The 25,667-nt window shown below is 49.5% G+C and overlaps 2 protein-coding genes across 5 annotated transcripts; one reads left to right on the top strand and one right to left on the bottom strand.

The window, feature by feature from the left end:
• TRAF3IP3 (TRAF3 interacting protein 3) lies at positions 1 to 23,319 on the top strand. Of its 3 annotated transcripts, none has more exons than XM_019976448.2 (16): positions 1 to 190; positions 3,919 to 4,323; positions 6,247 to 6,394; positions 6,541 to 6,604; positions 6,866 to 6,890; positions 7,146 to 7,175; positions 7,268 to 7,363; positions 13,860 to 13,931; positions 16,189 to 16,329; positions 16,451 to 16,588; positions 17,630 to 17,765; positions 18,613 to 18,675; positions 20,305 to 20,364; positions 21,455 to 21,591; positions 22,364 to 22,477; positions 23,065 to 23,319. In XM_019976448.2, exons 2-16 carry the CDS (start codon positions 3,979 to 3,981, stop codon positions 23,158 to 23,160), a joined length of 1,665 nt encoding a protein of 554 aa, XP_019832007.2. In that variant the 5' UTR covers positions 1 to 190; positions 3,919 to 3,978; the 3' UTR covers positions 23,161 to 23,319. The 3 variants fall into 3 exon arrangements, 1 of the variants encoding a protein (XP_019832007.2); XR_002182479.2 differs by having other exon boundaries at positions 56 to 190; positions 21,455 to 21,701; XR_011560946.1 differs by lacking the exon at positions 21,455 to 21,591 and having other exon boundaries at positions 56 to 190.
• Positions 23,320 to 25,667, bottom strand: C16H1orf74 (chromosome 16 C1orf74 homolog). Of its 2 annotated transcripts, none has more exons than XM_019976452.2 (2): positions 25,379 to 25,667; positions 23,320 to 24,416 (listed from the first exon to the last, which is right to left on the bottom strand). In XM_019976452.2, the coding sequence occupies exon 2, from the start codon at positions 24,319 to 24,321 to the stop codon at positions 23,530 to 23,532; it is 792 nt and encodes a 263-aa protein (XP_019832011.2). In that variant the 5' UTR covers positions 24,322 to 24,416; positions 25,379 to 25,667; the 3' UTR covers positions 23,320 to 23,529. The 2 variants fall into 2 exon arrangements, with proteins under 2 accessions (XP_019832011.2, XP_019832010.2); XM_019976451.2 differs by having other exon boundaries at positions 25,463 to 25,665.

Raw genomic sequence — 25,667 nt, 5'->3', positions numbered from 1 at the left:
ATTGTGGCTTTGTGTTTCCTGTTTCAGCAAGGCTGCTGTGCAAAAAGAAAGACAGTACCAGGAAGGGAAACGCTCAGGGGGCCCCGAGCCATGGATTGAGATCTTGCCCCTTTGTGGAGACCACAGCCAAGACCTGCCCAGGAGCTGGGATGCTTTCCTGATCTGCTGGGGTTGGCGCCTGGGACCTCAGGTAACTGAGAAGGAGGAGGCTTCTGCATCCAGGTTGGGGACCTCCGACTCTGGGGTGGGGCGGAAGACGCTGTCTGCCAGCTTCCCTGGGCTGAAGGGGGAGACACTGTCCACTCCAGTGGTTTGAGTGTTGGATGTGGGGAACCAGGGAAGTGTCCCGTGTTGGTCTCCGGAGGCCCAGCTCCCAGTGTCCTCTGCTCCATCCATTGGATGAGACGAGCCGGGAGTCAGACACCTGAGGTTGTAGGCTCCCAGGAATGGGCCGTACACTTTACAGCTCCCTTCCCCGGAGGGACCCCGTAGCACCCAGCTGCCTTCCCAGCGGCGTGGGTGCAGGCCCTTCGCTCCTAGCTCGTGCTGAGAGCTCTGGACTAGGAAGGTCTGACCATTCATTCATGCAGGAGGCCACTCATCACACACGCAGCCAGGAAGTAGGAGCCAAGACTGGGAAGGGCAGCGACAAAGCACTGTCCGGTGAGGGCAGCGCCCTGGCCTCCCCAGTGGCACCGAGGACAGCGCCCCCGGGCCAGTACCACCTCTTCCCAGAGCTCCAGCTGAGGCCTGTCAAGCTGCCAAGGGCTGCCTGGGCAGTGGCCCAGTGACCTCTCTTTGAACCACACGGGGAGCAGTTCCTTTTTCTCCCACAGCGCATCTCTGTCAGTCAGCCGTCCACATGGCTGCTTGTGTTTAGAGCAAATCAGAATAGTTGAGACCTCCCGAAGAGCTGGGATGATTCTACCCAGCTGTGCCACACCAAATCCCCCAGCTGTGAGAGCCTGGAGTCCGGGAGGGTCTCCTCCTTCCCTGAAGAGCCTTTTCTACTGCCACCCCCAGCTTGGGCAACAGGTGTCAACGTCTGCCCCACAGGAAGTAAAGCAGGGCAGCCACGTGTTTCAACGAACCGGTGCAGACAAAGCCCGTACACTTATCTCCCCTCCACAGCCCTCTGCTCTTCACAGCTGGAGGAGGCAGGAGTGTTCTGCCCAGTTTCCTCTACGAAGCCTGAGGGATAACCTGGAACCACACAGGGAGGGGATCTAGCGCCCCACTTTTAAAGGTGGGAGGCAGGCAGGCAGGCGGCACACCGGTTCTTCACTCACCCCCCTTTGCCTCTCTGCCGGGCCTAACTGAGATGGTGGCTGTTTCTAGACCACAAGGCAGCCCTTTCTCCCTGTAGCCCACACCCAGAAGTCAGACCAACAGAGCAACAGTGAATACGGTCTCAACCCGGGACCAGCATCCCTTCCGTGGGGTAAACAATACCTCTCAAAGAGGAAGGGGGCGGGGGGGATTGGAGGACTGGGCATTCTGGGTCCTGGAGTGCTAGGTTGGCTTGGAACCTCTGTCGTATAGCACTGAGTCTTCAATATCCAAGATCAGGAGGACGGGAGTAATAATAATGCTATTATTAAAAGCTAACATTTATTGTGTGTTACGGCCCTGATGCTTAGCATGCATTTTAAGCATCATAACCTTAGGAGGCAGGTTCCCACTTTACAGATGAGGAGACAGAGACACAAAGACAATCAATAGCTTTTCAAAAGCACACGGGTGGTTGGCAGCAGGGCCAGGAGTCCACAGAGTCTGAGCCCATGGCCAGGGGTCCTCGCCTCCCCCATCTGCGGCAGAATAACCAAGGCTGATGGCCTGGGACACCATGAGCAGAGCTTCTGAACATGGAGTTTCCTGCATATCCATTCGTAATTTAATAGGAATGGGCCTCTCAGATCCTTTCCTAAGCTTTAAATGGAGAAAGTGGTAGGTGAGATGTGAAGGGGACCCTGCAGAGTAGGAGCAGGGAAGAAAGCCAAAAGAAACGGGAGAGACACCCAGAGACGGGACGAGCGGACGGGCACTGACAGCTTCACAGTTCTGCCGGGGCTCAGTGCTGCCTGAGACCAGAGGATGCCCCCTCCACACCTGGAGAGTCAGGCACCGGACAGCGGACAGGGCCTGAACACGAAGACTACCCGACTCAGGGTGTGAGCCTGTCCCACCCACCCATGACCCCCGAGAAGGAATGGAATGATCACAGATAGAGAGCAAGAATCCTGCAGAGAGTTCCAGACTGAGCTGGGAGGTGCAGGGACGTGCCAATGATAAGGGCAGAGAGGCTGCTACCTGTTGAGTCTGTCTGACCTCTAAAAAGACCCAAGGGGCCAGAGCCGGCAAACACCTGTGGGCTGAAGCTGAGAAACCCTTCTCTGACCTACGATGCAGGAACTAGGTTTCCAAGGCGGTGGGGAGTGAGGCTGTGGATGGACAGAAGCAGCAGCTGTAAGGGGAAGTCCCTCTCGCTTCATGAGTCTCTGGGCTAACTCCAGGGACCAGTGGAGGCAGGGACCAGAATTTCCAGGGCTCAGAATCCAGCTCAGCCAAAGTGAAAGTTGCTCAGTTGTGTCCAACTCTTTGCAACCCGAGAGACTATGCAGTCCATGAAATTAATCCTTCAGGCCAGAATACTGGAGTGGGTAGACATTTCCTTCTCCAGGGGGATCTTCCCAAACCAGGGATCGAACCCAGGTCTCCCGCACTGCAGGTGGGTTCTTTACCAGCTGAGCCACCAGGGAAGCCCTAAGTCCGGCCCAATTTAGCCAAGCTCCCCGAGGGTTCTGGGAGAACAGACAAAGTTGCACAAGGTAGGTGAGGGAGAGTAGGAAAGAGACAGCAGGAGAAGGGGCGAGGGCTGGGGGTGACGTGAGCAAGCAGGTAAGAGCGTGTGAAGGCACAGCAAGCGTGGCCTCTACACCAAGCCTGGTTCCCTGGGGACTTCTGGTTACTGAGTTTGTTTGTTTGCTTTTGTTTCATTTTTGAAACACAGCCTTATTTAGGTATAACCCGTGTGGTTGCAGAAGACACAATTTGGCTCCGGACGAAGGAAAGCAGACATGCCACCACACTTAGCCCTAACAGGGAGGGGATTCTAAAAAGCAAAGGAACCCTCTGCTCCAAGAGATACTGAGCTGAGAGCTCTGAAATGGCTTTTGGCCAGTAACGGACAGGTGCTCAGCCAATACTGATTTGGGTGATCTGAACCTGAGAGTCAGAGCTCAGTTTATTGGTCCAGGAGTGGAATGTCAAGGGACCGATGTCAGGATCCCACGCCTGGAGGCAATAGTGCGGGGTTTCCCTCCTAAACCACGCCCAGAACCAGGCTCATGAGCCCGCTGCGTAAGGCTAAGCAGAGGGCAGTGGGCGCTGCTCATGGACTGGCTGCACCTTGCAGGGTCTGGCTGTCTGTCCAGGCCTCGAGAAAAGTCACTTGCCTATTAGTACTTGAGTAACTAGGCCAAGAGAGCATAAAGATGCTGGCCTTCCTTTCAGATGGAGGAAGAGGGAGCCAATTTAACTGCTTCTCTAGAAGTTCCTGGAAAAGGCACACATCCGCATCTGCCATCCAAAGGGCTATAGGCTTTTGGTGATTTTTATCAATTATTTCTCATGTTCCCCTAACTTGGAGGCAGGCTGAGATGTTCAGTCAAGGAAAAAGTGGCAGCCAGAGGAATCTCGCCACTTTACAGAAGGGGAGGCACAGGCCAGAGAAGAGCAGAGATTAGTCGAGAGACTGGACCCACAAGTCCTGAATTCCCGCGTGACATCATCCCCGCCTCAGTTTTCAAGCCACATGTGTGGGACACAGTGCTACTTCTGCCCCTCATCTAGAGAAGTGGTCACTTTTCTGCCCATCTCCTGACCCCTCCCCTTTGCCTCCCTCTTGGCACTGGGCAGACCCGGGCAGCTATTCCAGGAACTGGAAGCCAAGCAACAACAGGTGCTCAGGAGGTCATCATGATCGGCCCAGACCCCAGGCCTGCCCCTGGCTTGGCCCGGTGGGCTGAGAGCTACGAGGCTAAGAGCGAGCGCCGGCAGGAGACCCGCGAGAGCCGCCGCTGCCGCCCCAACGTGACCACTTGCCGCCTCGTGGGGAAGGCCCCGAGGACCCAGCAGAGGGAACAGCTCCGGAGAGCGCGCCAGCAGCAGTTTTTCAGACGGAGGAACCTGGAGGTGGAGGAGAAAGGCGAGGCACAGAGCCCGCCAGCCAGGGAGCCAGGCCCCTCCAGGAGGACAGGCCAGGCCACTGACCTCAAGGAGCCCTTGTCTTGGGCCAACAGGATCTCTTCCCCCAGACAGCAGGTGGGCCATGTTGAGGGACACACTGCCCTGGAGCGGATGGGCTGCGGGAGCAAGGCAGGTGGGTGGGCTCAAGGTCACCGAAAACTGATTTAAATGAAGTCCCTCCTTCCTCAGTCATCACAGAGTCTCCCTTAGCCAGTTACTCGTTCTGACGTTTTTCTTCTTGTGTTGTTTTTTTTTGGGGGGGGGGGCCTGGGTAAGGGGGGGCTTGTTTACCTACTTTTTATTGTTGTTTTGCACTTGCCTTTTAGGAAAGAGAAAAATAATTTCACAGCTAATTCCTAGTATCCGTTCCAATTCAGTCTATCTAGATATATCTTCTACAGCATTCATTCATCATTGTTCAACAAACATTCACTGAATGCTTACTGTGGGCCAGGGACACAAGCCAGATCTTCTTAATGTCCCGCTTGACTCACACACACACACACACACACACACACACACGTTTCTTGTCTCCATTCTCCTATAAGGCGGCTGCATCGCCCACCTTCTCTCGGGCAATCCCAGTTCTACTAACTTCACTCACCTAAGGCCACGTCTGGTCCAGGAAACCTTAGCTGCCCTAGCTTCTTCAGGCCACCTCTGCTCCCTGTGGTCCTTACGAGGCTATGAATCCTCGAAGATTGTATAACTCTTAGAGGGCCCGTCAGTCTGGCCTGGGAAGGAGCGGTGTTGACAAAAAAAACCAGGGTATGTTGAAATGAGCTCAGCCAGCAAACCATCTGTGTCTTCCTATCCACGCCGTGAGCACATGGACAGCAGGGACGGGTCCTCTAACGTCCCTGGAGGTGCCTGATATTGTCCCATCCCCAGAGTAGGTGTTCTATCAGGCTTTCTTAGCCAGTGCATCTGTTATCCAACACAGGAGGTGCTGTTCAGAAAAAGGATCCTTGAGTCCAACTGTAAAAGAAAACCAGCGGTGTACTTTCTAAGGCAAGAAGGTTTCTGAATGCTTTCATGGAAAAAAAAAAAATTTTAAGAAGAAAACACACACACACACACACACACACACACACACACACACACACACAGTTGCCTAAAGAACTCCTCCTGAACCTGTCAGTTCTGTAAGGTTTATTGAGATTTAATCTGCACGATTAGCTGCCATAGGCATTCCTTAGCCTTTTTGTGTTACATTACAAACATAGAATTTACTAGATTTTAGTTTTAGTTTGTAAGAAGAAAATATTTGCAGACTAATTGTGACGACTGCTACACATTCCTCCCTGTTGCTGGCCTACTTTCTCTTCAGTGACCCTTAGCCATCTTCCAGCTGGCGCTGAGAGGAAGGCAGTCCCCTCTAGAATATGGAAGGCACCCTGGCGACCATCTACTCCAAACTCATCGCTACACAGACAGGAGCCTGAGACCAAGGGAAGGCAGGACCCGACCCCGGTCCCCCTCACTCCCTCCTCAGACCAGTTCTCTTTCCACAGCGCCATGATGGGGGCTTTGTAAGGGGCTGGGATCATGGTTTTGAGAGAAAGTAACAGGAGACCTGGTAAAGAATCTGCCTGCAATGAAGGAGACCTGGGTTCAATCCCTGGGTTGGGAAGAACCACTGGAGAAGGACATGGCTACCCACTCCAGTATTCTTGCCTGGAGAATCCCACGGACTGAGGAGTCCATGGAGTCTCAGAGTCAGACACGACCGAGTGACTAAGCCTTTATGCTTTTAACTGGAGACCAGCCCCGCTCCCCATGTGCCTGGCCTGAGGAGGAGCTGATCCCACCAGCCAGGACCAGTGAGGGCAGGAGCAGGGGGAAGCTTGGGGCTGTGAAGACTAGAATGGCTTCCTTTGGTGTTCTGGACCCGAAACTTAATCACTGGCTCACGTTTCTGCAGTCAGCCAGAGAACCCTGTTCTAAGACGCTCTATCTAGGCTCGCAGCAACACCCTCCTCCCCACTTGCTTTCCAGGTGTCAGGGACCAGTTGCGAGGTCTTTGCGACCCAGCACCATCCTCCTTCAGGCGCCTGGAGGGATCCAGCTGGCCACTGCCCCACCCAGGCTGGTGGCCTTCCACCACAGGCCTCTCCCACCAAGAAGGCACCCAAACACCACCGTGGTAAGAGCTTCCCGCCCTCACTGGGGCCGGCAGAGTATCCTGCCCCAGCTGTCTCAGCTCGCCGGCAGTGGAGAGTCCCCTCACCTCCCCACTCCCCTCACTGCCTCTCCCAGGCCTCCCGAATCATCTTATCCCCTCCCTCTCAGGCACTCAGACAAAGGCAGGAGAAACACAGTCAACAATCAAGAATGATGCCAGTCAGCAAACCAAGTGAGTACCTTTCATGTTCCTGGCCCCAGCTCCCCCGCAGCCCATCCATTCCTCTCTTCTAAGCTTTCACTTGAATACCCTCCCCCAGCATTTTGTGGAGTGGAACACAAGGAACTTCCACATCCACCTTAATTAAGAAAAAGGAGGGCCTTCCCCACCCTATTGGCTCTCCAGAAGAGATGAGAGAAGGAATCTATGCCCTGCCTCCTGACGCGCCTGTGTCTTTAATCCACTGCCGGTTTTGTTTTTCTTCTCTTCCAGTTATGGAGTTGCAGTTCTAGATAAGGTAAGAAAATCCTCATGGTGGAGGTGTAGAATCACATGGCATCTAATCTTCTCCAAGCTCTGGAATTCACTGGTAAACTCAGCTGGGATGGATGGGGCATCCTCTCCCTGGATGAGCACAGACAAGGAAGCCTGGAGGGACCCTGAGTCCAGGAAGAAAATTCACTTAGCACAAGCCAATCCTGGCTCAGATTCCATGTTCTAGGATTTCGGGGAAGCCACAATCTTCTTAAACACCCTTTTTCTTTCTCTCTAGGAAATCATCCAGCTTTCTGAGTACCTCAAAGTAAGTAGCATGAACTCTCCCCTTAGCTCCTCCATCTGTCCGCTCACGTCTCCTCCAGGTTAATTTTAACCCACTTGCATTTTGCCCCTCAGGAGGCCCTACAAAGGGAGCTGATTCTAAAACAGAAAATGGTGATTCTCCAAGACCTGCTGTCTACCTTGATTCAGGCCTCTGACAGCACTTGGAAGGTAAGGGAAACCTTTGTTTGAACAAAGCTCGGGGGCTTCTATATGTGCCCATCTCGTTCTTCTTTCCGTACCATTGCAGCAAGAGAAGGAGCTTTCTCACTACAGAAGAGGCCGAAGGTAGGGTTAGACATCCAACATGTCACAGTAGATATATGGGAGAGCTTGGCTGAATCCAGGGTCGTCAGCTGAGGACCATGTTGCCACTCACCCAGGGAAGACCCAGAATCAAAAAAAGGCCCTCCTTTTTTTAATTTGTTGGAAGAAACAAAAGAAGGTCTCAATACAGTTCTTGTTACTGACTGTGGTAAATATCAACTGTTTTTGTATGGAATTCATATCAATATTAACTTTCAGCCACCATGCACCTACTTCTCGCCCCAGACATGAATGGGAAAGCAGGAAGGGACCTAGCGATTACCTAGTCTAATTTTCTCATTTTGTCCATGAGGAAACTGTCAGGGAAGTCAGGTGACTTGCTAAAGTCACAGTGCTAGTCAGAGGCAGAACTGGAACTAAATTCAGACCTCCTGATTTTAGTTCATTCATTCAACAAATATTCACAGATCATGTTCCCTGCACTGAGCACTAGAAATAATGAGATTAACCAGACAGGGTTCCTGCTTTTAGAAAGCTTGTGGTTTTCTCAGGGAGACAAGATGCCTAAACAGTGAAGAGATATGAGAAATAAAAGAGGTGTTTTCAGGATATAGTAGAATACAAGGGGAGAACCAGGGAAGTATTTATAGTTATATTTCAAGGCATTGACTATCCATATTGTATTTTCCAGGCAAATGTGACAACAAGAACTATATTCTGGTCAAGGGATACAGCACAGGCAAAGAACCAGAGGCATGATATAGTCTCCAGCTTTTTATTATCAGGACCCCTTTATATTCTTTAAAAATTATTAACATCCAGGGGCTTCCCTGGTGGTCCGCTGGTTAAGACTCTGTACTTCCAGTGAAACAGGGTACAGTTTCAAAGCCTGGTTGGGGAGCCAAGACCCCACATTAGCGTTACTATTAAAAAATAATATTAAAATCCAAAGAATCTTTATATTTACCATTTAGAAGTGAAAACAGGAATTTTAAAATATGCACTAAGTTTAAAATAACAGTAGACAGATTACATGGGAACTTATAGACTGTTTGAAAAATATTTTTTTTAATTTTATTTTATTTTTAAACTTTACATAATTGTATTAGTTTTGCCAAATATCAAAATGAATCAGAGAAGTGGCCGTGCTTTACACTTATGCAAATATTTTTAATGTCTGAACAGAAGACAGCTAGATTCCCACATTTGCATCTGCATTCAATCTGTTGTTAATACATTGTTTTGTTAAAATACCGGAGGAAAATCTAACCTTACACAGAAATACAGTTGGAAAAGGGAAGACCTTGCAGATCCTGGATTCCAGGGGGTCCACTGAAATTCCTAGACTGCATGTTCACGCAGTTTAATGCCACCAGAGCAGAAAGCCACAGGTGCACAGGCAGAACACAGAGCCTCGCGGGCCTCTGTGAGCATCTGACCGTCCACGCAGATGGCCATGCTTAGAAAGCCAGCCCACCCGGGACAGGAAGGCATGGGGCAAAACTGCGAAGCCCGCAGTGATGTCAGAGACCTCCAGGGCTCAGCCAGCCCTCTTCCCATCGGTCATTGTACCTGGATTTGGGTGTCTGTATTCAGGGCTCCTGCTGCTTAAGGAAGTGGTTTTCATAGCAGAGTAGTTCCCTGAGACAGACAGCTGTGCATGCCAGGTGCTTTCCGGGGCTGAACTAAACTGAGACTGTCTCATTCATTTATTCAGCAGACGTCTGATAAGTCCCGACTATGTGCTGGGTTGGGTGCGGCAGGCACAGAAGGCAGTAGATTTCCCACAGCAGCCAGGAAGAGAAAGACAAGTCATAAATAAACCTAACTGCTGCGTGCTCAAGCTCTAACAGTGCTTTCTACAAAGGGACCCCCCAGACAGAAGAGAAGGGAGCGATTCTTCTGCCTGTGGCGGAACAGGATAGGCTTCAGAGGCAAGGGACCACTTTAGTTGCCTCTAGAAGGACTAAGGAGGAGTTTATCACGACAGAGTGAAAGTCGCTCAGTCATGTCCGACCCTGTGATCCTGTGGACTACACAGTCCATGGAATTCTCCAGGCTTTTGGAATTCTCCACAATACTGGAGTGGGAAGCCGTTCCCTTCTCCAGGGGATCTTCCCAACCCAGAGATCAAACCCAGGTCTCCTGCATTGCAGGCCGATTCTTTACCGGCTGAGCCACAAGGGAAGCCCAACAAAGAGAGTAGCAGGAATGATGAAGGGGGAGAGAAAGTAGAAAGGATAAGGGTGCTTACGATAAAGCAATCTAAATGACAACAGGCCTGGGAGTAACAGAGCGTGGGGCAGGGCCGAGTGTGACGGAAATTAAGGGATTGTGTCAGAGGAGCTTCAAAGAGAAGACCTCAGAGAGGTCTCTAGTATTATGGCTCTTAAATTTTCTGCTGAATAGGGTATGTCGAACTTAAATAGTCATGGATTCGCTTTTAAAGGACGTGTGTGTGTGTGTGTGTGTGTGTGTGTGTGTGTGTATCATGAGAATGCACGACACCCCAGCAGAAACACTGCTGCAGGCAGTAAGCAGGGTAGCAATGGGAGGTGCTTGCCTCAGGTCTGAAGTCCCACACTTAGAAATGTCCGCCCCATCCTGAGAAGGAGTTTGTCCAGTAGCTGTGGAGTTGTGCTCGCTTAGCAGCATATGTACCAGGGACTTTCCCTGCAGGTCCGGTGGTTAAGACTTGGTGCTGCTAAGGCAGTGAGGCGAGGGTTCGATCCCTGGTCAGGGAAGCAAGACCCCACATGGCCAATAAATAAATAACACAGCCACGGAACTGAGTTGAAAGAGATGGATCAGCTCTGCATTTTAAACAGTTCTCTGACAACAGTGAGCACTCAGGCTCCGAGTGGGTGCAGGGGTGGGGAAAGCTCTCCTAATATCCCAGGTAGGATACAACCAGAGCTTGGGGGCGGGGAGGATTTACTGAGAGACATTTCCCAGGCAGTTTCTGCTCCACTCCACACTCCAACAGCAGGGGAGGGTGCAGGGCTTCCTCCGGGGCTGTGGTTTACTCCCTTCCTCCTTCCTCCCCAACTAATACTCACTCTTCTTGTCTTCTTCCTCCCCACCAACCCTCAGCTTCCTGTTTTTAAGAAAAATCATCTCAGATTTTCAGTTAACTGCTCTTGCTTCCCCCCAAACAATTCACCCCCCTTCTTCAACAGAAGGAAAGTCTCAGACTGCAGTACTGGGGAAAAGTAACGAGAAGAGTGTGGCCAGAACAGGGTCTCTGACATTCAGCTACGTTCAGGCCTTCGTTTCCATTTGGCCTCCCTAATTTAAACGCCCAGCTTCACAGGCAGCTCCCTGCAAACTCTGTTACAACACCAGGGACCAGCTCCCTCTAGTGCCTCCAGCCTCCAAGCTGACGCTGGGTCTTTTGGATGCGACAGGCCCTGGGGCACCGCAGAGACTCCTGAGCTGGGTCCAAGCTTCAAAGCAGAAACGGTCCGGGCGGTAGAGAAAGCGAGCCCACAGTATTGGGCAATACAGGCCCGAGCAGGGCACACTTGGGTTTTTAGTTCTGCAAAGTGAAACTGAGATCTTCAGATGACAGTGCAGCGGGGGATTGGCCCTAAGCAACCTCTGCTAGAACACAGAGACGAGAAGTGGGCTGGTGCTTCTGCCGTGAGGTGGTGGTATTTCTGGAGAGCAGGTCAGAGGCGGGGGAAGCAGAGCAGCAGCAGCAGGAGCTGAAGCCTCAGACCGGCACCAGGTGTGTATGGCCTCCACCTCGTTCCCTTTTACACCCGGGGCTACTCTGCTCTCTGAAACTCAGGTCCTGGGATGCAAAGCCCACAGCTGGCCTGTAAAAAGGGCTTTTTCCCCCATACTGTTACCACTGGGCTTCATACAGGGAGACCTAGGGCTCAGACCAGGAAATTGCACACCTCATTTGCAACAACTTGGCTGCAACTTTCCTGCCTGACTTGGGGAGTCGAGGAAGGCAGAGCTGCGGGCCAGAGATGTGTTCAAACCTCAGACTTGGGTGGCCCTTCATCCCCACAGAAGGAGCTAGCCTGAATTGTCTTCTATTACAACATGAATGGAAAAGTAATCTGGGGTGTGGCTAACATACAAAAACAGCTGGAAGAGGCAAAAATATTGGATTAAAACCATACTAAGGAAGGAGAAAGGAGCTACCCAGAAAGAGTAGGAGCCTGGGGGAAATGTAAGAATACCGCCACGGACTTGTTTTCTTCCCAAACTATTGCAAGATAAACCTTCAAGCTCAGTGGGTTTGATTGCATTCTGCATAGTAAGAGTTTGTTGCTCAGTCACTCAGACATGTCTGACTCTTTGCGATCCCATGGACTGCAGCACACCAGGCTTCCCTGTCCTTCACTGTCTCTCAGAGTTTGCACAAACTCATGTCCACTGTGTAGGGGAAAACAGAGTCTGACGACCTGAAGTGCGGAGGAGGAGCTGGGGTGCCGGGTGGAGGGAGTCGATTTCAGGACCCTCGGATTAACAATGAACAGGCCACTGAGGGGAGTAACTTTTCCCAGTCCCTCCAAAGCCAGGAACAGTGGAAGTCTTTGTCCATCTCTTTTATTGGTCCCAAAGCCCTGTGGTTTATTGTAGATGCCAAATCCCTGACTCTCAGCTCTCACACGAGACATTACGAAAAACATTAATAGCAGAAGGCAGTTTGAAAAATTATTTTTGGCAAAGCCTTCTTGCTTTTGCAAGACCCAGCTGAGGAATACAGGAAGCAAAAAGGGGGGGGGGCGCCCCTTGGCTCCCTGTGTTAGAGGAATCAGCCAAAAGATCAAAACAGGAGCTGTGAGATACCACTTCCTGCCTCCCCCAGGTGCCCTGAAACTCACTGAGAAGACAGACCACAGAACAGTCTCCTCTGGCCATTACAGACCAAAAACGGTACAAGAGTTGGAAATGGCCAAGCCGCACGACTGAGGGGCCTTGGCAACTCAGGCCTGAGGAGAAATGCAATTTCTAGACCTCACAAGTGTCCCACCGGGCCTGGCTGGAACAGCCCAGGGAAAGGCTATGAAAACCAGTTACCACTAACGAGACCTACGGCCTTTTCTCTGGGAAACTGGCATCCACGGCATGCCCCCTCCTCCCTCCCCCATCTCCACACACACACACACACACAAAACCTTAAATCATACTCAGGGCTGGAAAAACAAAATCCCTACCTGGGAAAAAGGGAGCCCTCTACAGGTGGGGAAATGAAAAAAGCAACAAGGAAGCTGTTAGCTGCTCAGCAGAAATACTGAAAACCAGGAACATAACGGGCCCTCCTGCCTGCCTTTCCCCACGCTTGCCCTTGAGATCAGCTTCCCTCTTGGTGTGTCCCAAATGCCACCAGACAGATCCAGCTCGTCAACAAGTAAAACATGGCTTTCTTGGAATTCCTCTCACCATCGCAACCACACACGCGTACAAAACCTGCCTTAACACCCTTTCTCCCTTTCCTGCTTTCTTAAAAGAATTTCTCATCTTCAGGGGGATGTGGGTGTGTGTGTGTGTGTGTGTGCATGTGTGCGTGTGGCCAGGAGAGGACAGTATTCACTTGCTAGGGCAAGTGAATATCACAGACTGGGTGGCTTCACCAACAAGAATGTGTTTTTCCACAGTTCTGGAGGCTGCAAGTGTTAGATTAAGCTGTCGACAGGGCAGATTTCTTCCGAGGCCTCCCCTTGGCCTGCAGATGGCCATCTTCTCCCCATGTCCTCACATGGCCTTCCCTCTGTGCATGCCGATGTTCAAATCTCCTCTTTTTATGAGGACACCAGTCATACTGGATACGGGCCCACCCTAATGACCTCATTTTAACTGAATTACCTCTTTAAGGACCTTGTCTGCAAATACAGTCACCTTCTGAGGTAGTGGGGGTTAGGATGTCAACATATGAATGCTGAGGGGTGGTGGACAGAGGTGCACAGTTCATACCATGTTGGGGGTAAGGGAGGGAAGGCATGTCCCCCCGCCGGGAGGAGAGACCCCTTTAGTCTTACTGGCCTTTAGGAGTAAAGGACGATGCACTAGACTGAGAGGAGGTGAGGAGTAGAGGTGCCTAGACAGACCGGGGAGAGGTGAAGAGGGAAGAAAAGGGGAGCTTAGAAGCTTTCCTTCAAATGGGCCCCTGCAATGATACCCTCAGCCGTGTGACAGAAAACCTTGGGGTACACAGTGACTCTGGGGAGCAGTCTGATCCTTCCTTCACCTATTCCAGGGAAAGAGGAAAAGACGCTCTTCTTTCCAAACATCCCTTGCCATCTTTCCCCCTCCCCACCTCCTAAAGGAGCCCAGTTCCACAAAGACTGTTTATTATAGGCAGTAGGCTGGGAATACACAGCAAAAGTCTCTGCATGCTATATTTTGGCCCAAACTCACTAATTCATTCCATTTGTTCCAGGGCCAGCTTAATGAAGACAAATTGAAGGGCAAACTGAGATCCTTAGAAAACCAACTGTACGCCTGTACCCAGGTAAGCATTCCGGAGGACGCCTCTAGCCCAGGAGTCTGAAATTAAGGGAGACAGTGCTTGAACCTCAAGCCTAGTCTAGAAACATCACCTGCTAGAGATTAATGCACGCATCCTATTCACCCAGCTCTGGCCTTTACCATTTTCACTTTGGTCTCCGATTCACTCTCTCTATCCTCCTCTCCCTTTCTCCCACTGTCCTTTCCTTTGCATCCTGGGAAAGGAAGCCCAGCACCAGCGCTTTGCCAGCTCCAGGGAAACCTTGAGAATACCTGGAGAAGCAGGGAGAGGCCCTTGGTAAAGATTCAGCTTATCTGGGTAGCACTCCACAGGCCCTAATTTTAGAAGAGATGAATTAGATATTACAGTGAAGTCTCGCAAAATGATTTTCATCCCACGGGCAACTTCTATCTAGCAACAATCCCTGGGAGCAAGTAAAAGACTGTGACTCCTGGCTTTCTGTGGCATTGTTATCCACCTGCAGTAATCTCGATTGCCCTGCTCTTGGATTATATGAGATAGAAAAAAAAAAATCAGTTTTCACACTGAATAAATGATAGATTTCTGACAGGTAGAGAGATAAGTTAAGAGAATGAGGTGGACTAACTAGACTGCTCCCACTTGATGTGTGGAAAATAAGGCGGCCATGTAGTTAGAATTTCTCAGGGGAACAGTTTATCTAGTCTATAGGTTTGCTGATTCACTGCTTTCATTTTTGCAGCATGACCTACTTTGTCAGACCCTTAACTAAAAAAATAATGCCAAACAAGCTTGTAAGAAACTGACATACAATTCAGGATGCCAGTCTACTCATTTTCAATGGGGAATAAAGCTGGCCAGTGACCAGCATGGTTAAGTCCAATAACCTGGACATAGGATCTCAATCAATAACTCCTGTATCTGGCTTCTAATGACAATTCCAAGAAAAGACCCACTCAATATTTAAATCCAAATTTTCAGATGATTCCAAAGCTAAATGGAAATGATTTCATAACGAACTCTAAATTTGCATTATCTAGACTATCTCTTACTCAGTTGGGTAACCCAGAATCAACAGTAAAAGCTTCCGGCTTTCCCAAAATCACAGGGCATAAAAATGAAAAGCATGGGAAGGGCAAGTGAATTTGCAAAGCTGCTCTGGTGTCTTTTTGATCTTGAAGCCAGGAGAAATTTTAAAAATGCTAGGGTATTAATTTTTAAAACTTGAGATTACTGAAGATTGTTCAGATCACTGAGGCTATAAAAACAATTTTATTTTTTTAAAAATGCTCCCTGCGTCAAAGGAGTTTACAATCCCTTAAAGGAGGCAAATAAGTCAATGGATTAGAAATATAGATACTATGTGAACACCAATAAAACTACCTAATCCATAAAGAGTTGGGGGATAGACCTGGTTAGCCAAATTTATCAGAATTTTTATGATTCTTGGGCTGAATCTTGCATATGCAGAAGTTAACCAGGTGGAAAGGGTGGGTCAGGATACTCTAAGTAGAAGCTTCACGGGCAAAAGCAGAGGCTGAGAAGCACAGTGCTTAGGGGACCTACAAGCAGTTCAGCTTGGTTGGAGCAGCATGGAATGAAAGTCTAGGCTCATAAGTAAGCCATGCCATGCCAAGGAGTTTGAACTTCAACCTTAGAACACTGGAAACCAATGAGAGATTGAAGCAGGTTGTGACATGATCAGATAGAAGTTGTAGAAAGAAACCTCTAGCTGCAGGACTGAAAAGAGTTTGAAGGGAGGCAAGACTTGAAGATAGGGAGACTATATAACCCATATAATAGTATTACTAGAGTCTGAACTAAGGAGGTGGCAGTCGACAGAGGATACAGGCACGAGCTGTTAGAGAGGCTGACTTGACAAAGCTTGAAAACCAACTGATTGCTTGGAGAAGGTGAGAGAGAAATCAAGGATGACTCCCTGCTTTCGGGTTTGGGAGACTGGTAGATGATGCTGCTGCTCACTGAGATAGGAGCAGGTTCGGAAAGATGATTTCCTCTGGGAAACGATGGATGTCAAGTGCCTGTGGAAGGCCCCGGGGAGAATGCTCAGCGTGTCCGGGGCAGTTTATCATCCCCACTCACTTCTCACATCACCTGAAGGACTCTCCCTGCCCGCCTCCAGCCTGGAAGGCAGTCCACCAGATTACTGACATCTCTGCCTTGTGGGCAAGGACCGATTTCTTTTCACTTCTGCATCCCTGCTCAGGGCTTGAAACACATTAGCTCCATGTGTCTTTGTTGAATTGCATCCAATTTACAGAAATATTCCCCCTGGGGAATGAAAAAGGTGCTATTAGAGATGGAAGACCAGAAAAACAGCTATGAGCAGAAGGCCAAGGAATCACTGCAGAAGGTGCTGGAGGAGAAAATGAGTGCAGAACAGCAACTGCAGAGCACACAGGTGTGGGAATGCTCCGTGATCCTTGGGGCTGGGAGCCCTGGGGCGGTCGGGCCACAAGGGAGCCAGTGGCATGACTCCCTGGAACCCCTGATGCATCTCCCTCTCCTCTGTTCTCCCTCAGCGGTCCCTGGCTCTAGCCGAGCAGAAGTGTGAAGAGTGGAAGAGCCAGTACGAGGCTCTGAAGGAGGACTGGAGGACCCTGGGCACTCAGCACAGAGAGCTGGAGAGCCAGCTCCACGTGCTTCAGTCCAAACTGCAGGTACCAGGCCCTGAGGGCAGGGAGGTGGGGAGGGAAGGCAGGATTTAGGGGAGGGAGGTGTCGATAGCAGTGACAAGAGAAGATCCTGCTCAGCTGGGGGCCCCAAATCTGGGTTTAGCGAGGACACTGCTCAAGCAAATAACCTAAGTGTTCATTGGAATGACAGCATCCAAATGCAAAGGGCTGGACTGGAAAAACCCACTCTCTGCACCCCATCCCAGGAGGGCATCCAGTTCAGAAATGCCCACTGTTGGCACAGAACAAAAGTCACCAGTTTACTTACAGGTTGAGTATCAACTCACACATCTTGCCAATGTGTTTTTTAAGCCATTATAGTGGATTCTTGGCATTCTCAAGGGTTTCACCATTTCCGATCTGTTACCTTGGAGAAGTTAACTAACCACCTAGGCCTCAGTTTCCTCATTTGTAAAATGAGGATAATAATAGTACTCTCTCACAGGACTGTTGTGAGGTTTTTCATCAATTTTACTTAGTTGGATTGGAATTCTGAGGACCCACCTTTACTGAAGCAGGGATCTAGGCAACCTATTTGGCAAGAGACAACAAGCGAATCATCTTATCACAGGAGAGAACCTCGCTGGCCACTGCCTTCACTGTTCTCTCCCTCAAATCACCTACCAGGGAACTCTCACCAAGTCCCTTTCCTTTTCAACCTTAATTCTTTGTGAAAAATGCACCTACTCCCTCCGCCTTGAAAAAATCGATAGCGTGAGAATGAGAAGTAAAGACAAAGTGAAGTCGTCTAGAAAAGCCATGATTCGGTATTACTGAATGTGGGCATTTATCCAAAGGAATCCCTTGTGAATTTCAAAGATCGAATCCCTTATTGGTTGTTAAGCATGAGGAATAGAGCAAACTGAAGAATTTTAAAACTTTTCCTATTTTTTCCACTTTCCTCAGACTCCCTTTGTCTCTGTTAACTCTACAATTTCCTACAGTTTTCTTCTTCCTTGGGATCTGCCCACCACCTCCACCCTAGCTAGCGCTGACCTGCCTGTCTGCCCCTCCCCCTCCCACCAGGGAGCAGACAGCAGAGACTCACAGATGAACCAGGCCCTACGACTTCTGGAGAGCGAGCACCAAGAGCTGCAGGCCAGGATTGAATGCCTGCAGGAGGACAGAGACCTGTGCAGCTCGGACACCCAGCACCTACAAGGTACCCATCCCCCTGGAGGCTTTGGAGGCCTCTGGGAGCCCAGAGAAAGGGGGCTTGGGTGGAAAGGGGTCAGTCTTCCATTGGTTTGTTTGGTTGACCTGGCGATTTAATTTTACTCTGAGAAAAAGGCAGGGCTGTTTTAATCATCCAAGACCAAGACACAAAGGATCCAGCCTATCCGTCTAAGCCAGAGCAGTTACTCCCATAGCAGTCACATGCCAAGACCGCATTCCTAATTTAAAGGGAAAGGTCAGCAGAAACACCAAGCATAGAGGTTTCCCAGTCACGGCCCCTGTCAGCTGAGAGGGGACCAAATTATACACACATGCTGCTGTGCTGTGCTCAGTTACTCATTCGTATCCGACTCTTTGCGACCCCGTGGACTGTAGCCCACCAGGCTCCTCTGTCCATGGGATTCTCCAGGCAAGAATACTGCAGCAGGGGAGAGGGGGATGGGGAAAGAATACTGGAGCAGGTTGCTGTTTCCTACAACAGCAACTGATATTGTTCCGGACAATACCAGGAATGTTCCTGACCCAGAGATCGAGTTGGCATCTCTTCTATCTCCTGCTCTGGCAGGCAGATTCTCTACCAATGAGCCACTTGGAAAACCCTATATACACATACAAGCCTTAACTCAGCCCACTGTCGACCCAGATGAAATCCAAGGCAGTAGGGTTCTGGTTTACCTCTTCAGAACTGGGACAAGCAGAAGAGCGAGCAACTTCCACTTGACACTGGTCAGAGGCCATGGGCTAGACAGCATCTGTTACTAATTTCCAGCCTCAGGGGTGAGCTCTTTAAGTCTTAGGTTCTTCTATTTTGGTTTGTTTTATTTCATTGTCAGATCAACTCAAGAGGTCAGAGGAGGAGAAACTTGCCCTGGTGACCAAGGTACAGCAGCTGCAGAGTAAGTCCCTTTCCAGATTCTGAAAGTAGCGCAGGTGGCTTTTTGGCATTCTTGGGGCCCCTGCCCCACAAAAGGCATCCAGAGGAGCGACGGGAAGCCCAGTCCTTGGCAGATCCTCTGCCTCCGCTTGTTCAGACCCTCCTCCTGGGCAGTGAGGTCACTGACAGCCCTTCACAAGTTCCACATTAGCCTCTGGCTTTTTCGTTTGTTTCTACTTTTCTCCTCCATGCCCACAAGCACCACCTGCATTTCCCCCAGAACTGCATATTTCACCAAGTGTCTTCTAAGGCAGTTCTTATTTTATATATTCTAATTTATTATGCACGTTTGTCACACAGACCTGTCACTAGGAATGGTTCAGAAAATAAGCTCAGTCTACCTCCCAGTGACATGTCAAGGCCAAAGAGGAAAAGGGGTGTTTCCAAAGAAAAGCTGGCAATTTCTGAAAAGCTAGAGAACCTGAAACAGTGCACAGCTCTGCTGGTTGCCTCCCACCTTAACCTCTGACGCCCCGACAGAGAAGTTTCATGCCAAGAGCAAGGAGTATAAAAGCCAGGCAGCCTCAGGGGTCAGGGAGAAAGAACACCAGCAAAAGCTGGGCTCCTACACAGTCGGGGCTGAATGGGTAAGTCACTTCCAAATCATGCCTTTATTTATTCAGCACTTATTTACTGAACCCTACCAAATGCCAGGCACCAACATACACTGAGGATACGGTAATGAACAGAACTGGCGTGGTTTCCTCCCTAATGAAGCCTACATTCTAAACAGACACTATAGTGAAGTATGGAGTTTCTATGAACAAATACGTGTCAGGTATTAACAACTGCTAGAGGAAAACATACAGCAGGTTAAAGAGAAAACAGTTGCTATTTCACACAGGGTCAACTGGGAATGTCCTTCTTCTAGGGTAACATTTACGCAGAAATTTAAAGGTACACGGTAGGAAGAGATATAAGGAGGGTGTGTTCGTAACAAAGCACCACAAGCTGGGTGACTTAAAGAACAGACATTGGTTTTCTCATAGCTCTAGAGGCTGGAAGTCTCAGATCAAGGTGGAGGGCAGGGTTGGTTCCTTCTGAGGGCTCTGGGGAAAGGATTCATTCTAGACTGCTTTCCTTGGCTTGGAGAAGGAAATGGCCTTCTCCGTCCAAGATGGAAATTGCCATCTTCTCCATCTCTTCACACATCTTCCATCCCATCCACGTCTGTCCAAATTTTCCCTTCTTGTAAGGACACTGCTGCTGCTGCTGCTAAGTCGCTTCAGTCATGTCTGACTCTGTGTGACCCCATAGATGGCAGCCCACCAGGCTCCGCCATCCCTGGGATTCTCCAGGCAAGAACACTGGAGTGGGTTGCCATTTCCTTCACACTAGTCAATATTAAAATAGGACTCTAATGTCCTATTTTAACTTGATTACCTCTGCAAAGAACCCATCTCCAAATAGGGTCACATGCTGAGGTACTGGAAATCAGGGTTTCAACATATGAATTTGGGATGGGGGGGAGTGACGCAATTCAACCGACTACAGATGGGAACATAATAATTAAGGTCTCAGCAAAGTTCTGAAAAGATACTCTTTGCAGTAAATGTGCTAGCACAGACAAGTTCCTTGTGTTTTCCAACAGGTCTGCTTCAGAATCAATCCTTGCAGCTTCAAAAACAGGAGAAACTCTTAACAAAGAAAGGTCAGCAAATTCCTTTCCACAAATTCTAAGATATTGCTCTTTCCTTGCCCTCCTAGAGGCAGAGGGATGGACTACATGACCCTGTGTCAGGGATTCTTAGGTCAGGGAGCTAAAGGAGCACTTTAAGGACTCATCATTGGCTCTGAGAACACTTTAGCTAGTTAACCTCCTATTCTGAGAGGTATATAAACTATGGAAAGGATTTCTACTCCCTCTGAAAACATATGTCTGTATTGAACATTTCAATAAATTGATTTTGAACTCAGGATTTTACGTCAATTTTTACCCTTGACTTTCCAAACCAGATCCAGCTCCCCAGGTAGAAACTATGTCACATACAACAGTCACCTCACTCTCAGCCCTCAAGTCTGCTGCCTCAGCTTCCTGAGAACTCACCAAACACCTGGAGGGGGCGAAAGCTCCTCCCTTACTCCCTGCACGTGGCCCTTTGTTTTCTCATCACGATCACTGGGTAACACATAAAGCAGAAATGACTATGCCCACGTAGGATGGGTAAGAAAATCAAGGTCAATGAAGGTAGCTGGTCGTACAAATTAAGGCTACAGCTATGACAACAATCCAGAATTTCTGACTCCCAGTCCAGGGCTCTCTTCCCCAAGATGCAGACTGCCAAGGGGCTGAACAACCAGCGCTAACTACATGAAGATGAAGTCTTCATGTTTATGGTTATGATTGCCATTCTCACCATTTTGAAACAAGGACAGAAGGAAAATGGAGTTATACTGAAGCATCCAGGAAACCCACTAGACTAAAAGATGTGACCTGCAACCAAAGAAGCTAAATAAGCATTTTCTAAAAGCATCTGGCATTAAGCAGGACTAACGATAGAGAAAAGATACCAACCTTGCCCTCGAGGGGCTCTAATTCCAGCTCTCTGTCCAGGCTGAGCATGGTCCCAATGAGAGTTCTTTAAAAATCAGAGAACTGCCAGCCGTGCAGTGTGGCCAGCGACAGGCTCCTCCTTGTTCCCCCAGTCCTTTTCCCTCTCCCCAAAGGGTTCTCTCGGTGTCAGGACCTTTCCTCAGAGGTGTGGGCCTCACTGTCATTGAGAATCTGGCTGCTTTTTTAGATCAGGCTTTGCCTGTGAGGAGCCCAGAGCCCTCCCATAACGAAGTGGAGCCTGAGGGTCCAGGGAAGGAGCAAGACTTGGATTTCAGAGACGAGCTCCAGAAGAAAACTCTGCAGCTCCTGGCCAAGGAAAAGGAGGTGAGGTGGTGACCTCAGAACAGGAGGGACTCATCCTCCAGCGACAGGGAACCTGCTGGAAGTCAGTGAGACAGCAGGCACTTCAGAGCTGAAGTCGTGATTAGATGCCTGTAGGTATTCCTTGGCCTGTATAAAAACGTCTTCGCTTTCAGCTTGTCAATCTTTTCCTTCTTTATACCAGTCTTAATTCAAGGTTTTACTAAAGAGTTACTTTTCAGAAAGTCAACCTAAACTCCAACACATTTAATAAATACATTAACTCCTCAAACTCTGTGGTACAATGAGTATCTTAAAACTTTACACAGGGTCTTTTAAATAACAAAACTCTTCCTACCTACATACTTACAAAATACATATGTCCGGAAGTATTCACATGCAACTCGCTCCCCCAAAGAGGCTTGCACTAAGATCACTTCCAGGTCATCTGTGCTGTAGGAACTTCCCTTTTGTGTGTCCCTATTTACAAAGCACTTGCACATAACAACTATCACACAAAAGCACTTACACGTATAGTACAAAATATAATATGCATTCTATATGACATATATAATATGCATTACACTTAATGTAAAATATGCATTTAAATGAACACATTATGGATAAGCTAGGCGAGACTGTCGAAAGGCAAACTGAAATCTCTGACAAAGGCTGGGAAGGGAGGATGGCGGTAAAAATGACCATGAATGACAGGGTAGCTTACACAGGGCCTTCTCCCCTCCCTGGGCTCTGTCCAGAACTATGGTGACGACCTTGGTGGTATTCTCCCCCACAGTGCAGAGAACTGCTTTCGGAACTAGACAACCTCAGTGACGAGTACCTCTCCTGCCTGCGTAAGCTGCAGCACTGTCGAGAAGAGCTCAGTAAGAGCCAACAGCCGCCCCCCAGAGTAAGAGCCCGAAATGATGGTGGGATGCTTCCTCCCTCCCCCAACTCTTGCCCGTAAAATTGCCCAGCCCCTGCCAACATCTGGCCAGCCTGCTCCGCTCAGCTTGGTTTACACTGTACTGACAGTATAGCAACCATGAAAAGAAACACTGGCTCATGCCTCCAAGCCTAATTTTCATGGAACTCTTGAGCCTGAAGGGAAAAACTCACTACTGGCTAAAGTATGAAAGGGTGTACTTTCAGTCTATTTTGAGCACAGTGGCAAGAACAGAGTGAAGAAAGCAAGAGGAATATAAACAGAGAATAATATAATTTTGCTCAATTGTTTTCCACTTTTGATTTCTATCAGTTTTTAAGTACCTGGCCCCTGCTGGCTGTGGTTTGCTGGTCCACTGACCTTTGGTAAAGTGATTGTATCCCAAGAGAGGTGGCAAAGTGACAGAGACAGTGATACAAAAAGCTTTCTCTCCTCCACCAACCCAAGGTTTCCTACTGGGCTAGAAGGGGAAGGAGGAAGATTATTTTTGCCTGTGTCTTCTCTGACCAACCCACGGCCTCTTTCTCTTTTCTCCCCCTCCCTCCTCACAGAGGCAGTGTGGCCGATGGCTCCTGATGCTGATGGCGCTGGCTGCTATAGCGGTGGCAGTGATGCTGGCCAATAAGGACAGCCTGATGCTCTGGTGACAGCTGCCTTGGGTGAAAATCAGAAACAAGAAATTCAAAAAAAAAAGAAAAAAAAACCCTCAGGTTTGGGTACTTTAAGGTCTGGGTTTTCCCAACACAACTAGGATTTATGACTATTTTTTAACCTGCTGTAAAAATAAACAAATAAATTTCACCTGATGGTCTGTCCCGAAGAACTCTGTTTATTCCTGAAGCATCCCGGTCTACTCTCCCTAGTCCAGTTCAGCACAGAAATGATAAATGGATTACAGTATTCTTCCCTAGTGTCCTTGAGATACTCGCAACTGACACTTGAAATGATTCCCAGTTGCCATCCCTGACCTACAGCTGATCATTTACCAAGCACCTTCCACACGGGAAAAGTTAAAGTCAGAGGGCCACAGCCGGCAGTGTGACTATCTCAGAGGAGATGCTGAGGTCAGCAAAGTCATTTTGAGTCCTACATCGAGTTCTAAGGTCCTTCTCCCAAGTATTTAGAATGTCCCTCAAGGACAGGAACAGGCTCTCTGGCACACTAAAGGAATACAGCAAGACCGGTGGTTGACAGCATAGCCATGAGATCCGGGCAGTGAACACTCGTAGTGGAGTCTGGGCTAAACAGTTGTCCTCTCCTTGGTTCTCGTGAAAAGTATAGGGGACAGGATAGCCCAGGAGGATCCCAAACACAGTACAGAGATTCCAGGCTGAGGAACACAGCCTGCTGCAGGAGACTGCCAGAGATCGGTCCCTCTGCAGCCCCTGCAAATGTGTGATGATCTCCACCACGAGGGCCTTGAAGTCCTGAAGCTGGTCCAGGGAGCAGACGGCAGGGTAAGGTTGAGAGCCAGAAACATCCACAAAGGCTATACTACCAAGCAGCACCTGCTCCAAATGCCGACGCACATACTCAGGATGGACAATCAGGCTGTTCTCTGCAATCTCGAGGACGTGAAGCCCCTGGGTTGGGAAGCCCAGGCCCCGCAGCTTCTCCAGGTAACTCTGGATTTCGGGTGCCCCTGCAGAGCTGCAATCGTACAGCAGAGCTGGCTTCAGTCCCCTGGCCACAGCCAGCACCTCTCCAGCGAGATGAAGGCAGACAGCTCTGGGAGGGCCCCGTCGCTTTCCCATGCCCAGGGTCTGCTGAGCAGCTGCCACCAGCAACTGAGGACTTGGTGTTGACATGAGATCTGGTAGCGACAGTAAGCAGGGCCTTCTTAACTAGCCACAGTTCCCTCCCCTGGGCTGCTTCTCTAACCTCCAGGCACTTGAAGAAGGGCCTAAAAACAAAGCAGAGGATTATTAACACCAGCTAGTGACTCAGCCGAAGAAGGAAATGACAACCCACTCCAGTGCTCTTGCCTGGAGAATACCAGGGGCGGGAGAGCCTGGTGGGCTGTCATCTATGGGGTCACACAGAGTCGGACACGACTGAAACAACTTAGCAGCAGCAGCAGTGACTCAGCAGGAAACCTGCCAACAGCTTTTCCTTAAGTCTTACAGCATCTTCCAGAGGTCGTTTTCCCCTCTGCTTTGGAATGTTAACCCCGCCCAGACAAGACAGGGTCACCAATGCTACTTGATTTACTCGTTGACCCAAGTCTCCATCAGTCCCAAATTCCTGTGTCTTTCTGGCCTATGGTTAGATTTATATTGTAACTGGCGTCCATCCTAAGTTTGATCTGCTGTAATTTACTTCCTCTGCTTCAAACTTAAGGGAGCTTGGGGCACAGAAGAGAGAGCGAGCAGATTTGAGAAAAATTCTGAGCATTTCACCCAAAACTGCCTTCTGAGTAAAGTTCTGGGTTTCAAAGGCATTCTCTTTCATTTCCAACTCCTCCTTCTCTTCCAGCCAAGAACAGCTGTAAGAAAACCAATCTAATTAAACTCACACACACTAGAATGTGGCCTACCAACCATCTCGCTGCGTGCCTGCTCCGTCCGGTCCAACTCTTTTGACCCCATGGACTGTAGCCCGCCAGTTTCCTCTGTGCATGGGATTCTCCTAACAAGAATACTGGAGTGGGTTGCCCTGCCCTCCTCCAGGGGATCTCCACCCCCCAGGGATCGAACCCGCGTCTCCTGCATTGCAGCCAACTGGGAAGCCACCAAGCATCTCACCGAGACATAAAAGTAAACAAATGAAACCAGCTAGAATTGTAAGAAGGTTGTAATTTAACTTCTGACGGTCCCGCCTTGCCCTACTAATGGACATTTTCGGGCTCCAGGACAATGGGCTCACCTCAACCCCCACGCCGTTTCGTGAACATAGCATCCTGACTTGTTAAATGAGGCAGAGTTGTCTCTCACACATACTGATACCTACGTTCTCCTACTTCCGCTGCAGGCTCGCGGGCTCAGGAACTCCTTCCAGTTTCCTGCCCCTTGGCAGGAAGGCCGTGAGGCCCGTGCCCTCAGCAGCAACAAAGCTGGAAATTCTTCTCAGCACGGGCAAATCCTTCACTGCCTTCGGGGCCCAAGTCGGCGAAGTCGGCCTGTTGCGCATGCCCGACACAACCCCAGTTCCGCCC

This window comes from Bos indicus, chromosome 16 (assembly GCF_029378745.1).
Source record: "Bos indicus isolate NIAB-ARS_2022 breed Sahiwal x Tharparkar chromosome 16, NIAB-ARS_B.indTharparkar_mat_pri_1.0, whole genome shotgun sequence".
Classification (NCBI taxonomy): Eukaryota; Metazoa; Chordata; class Mammalia; order Artiodactyla; family Bovidae; genus Bos; species Bos indicus.
This window is presented reverse-complemented; position numbering and strand designations above follow the sequence as displayed.

What these genes read in the sequence shown, in the direction of transcription:
- TRAF3IP3 (XM_019976448.2), top strand. Translation starts at nt 3,979, where the DNA reads ATGATCGGCCCAGACCCCAGGCCTGCCCCTGGCTTGGCCCGGTGGGCT. An exon ending in TCTCTTCCCCCAGACAGCAG is followed by an intron (nt 4,324 to 6,246) that starts GTGGGCCATGTT and finishes CTTGCTTTCCAG; the next exon opens with GTGTCAGGGACCAGTTGCGA. An exon ending in GCCAACAGCCGCCCCCCAGA is followed by an intron (nt 22,478 to 23,064) that starts GTAAGAGCCCGA and finishes CCCTCCTCACAG; the next exon opens with AGGCAGTGTGGCCGATGGCT.
- C16H1orf74 (XM_019976452.2), bottom strand. Translation starts at nt 24,321, where the DNA reads ATGTCAACACCAAGTCCTCAGTTGCTGGTGGCAGCTGCTCAGCAGACC.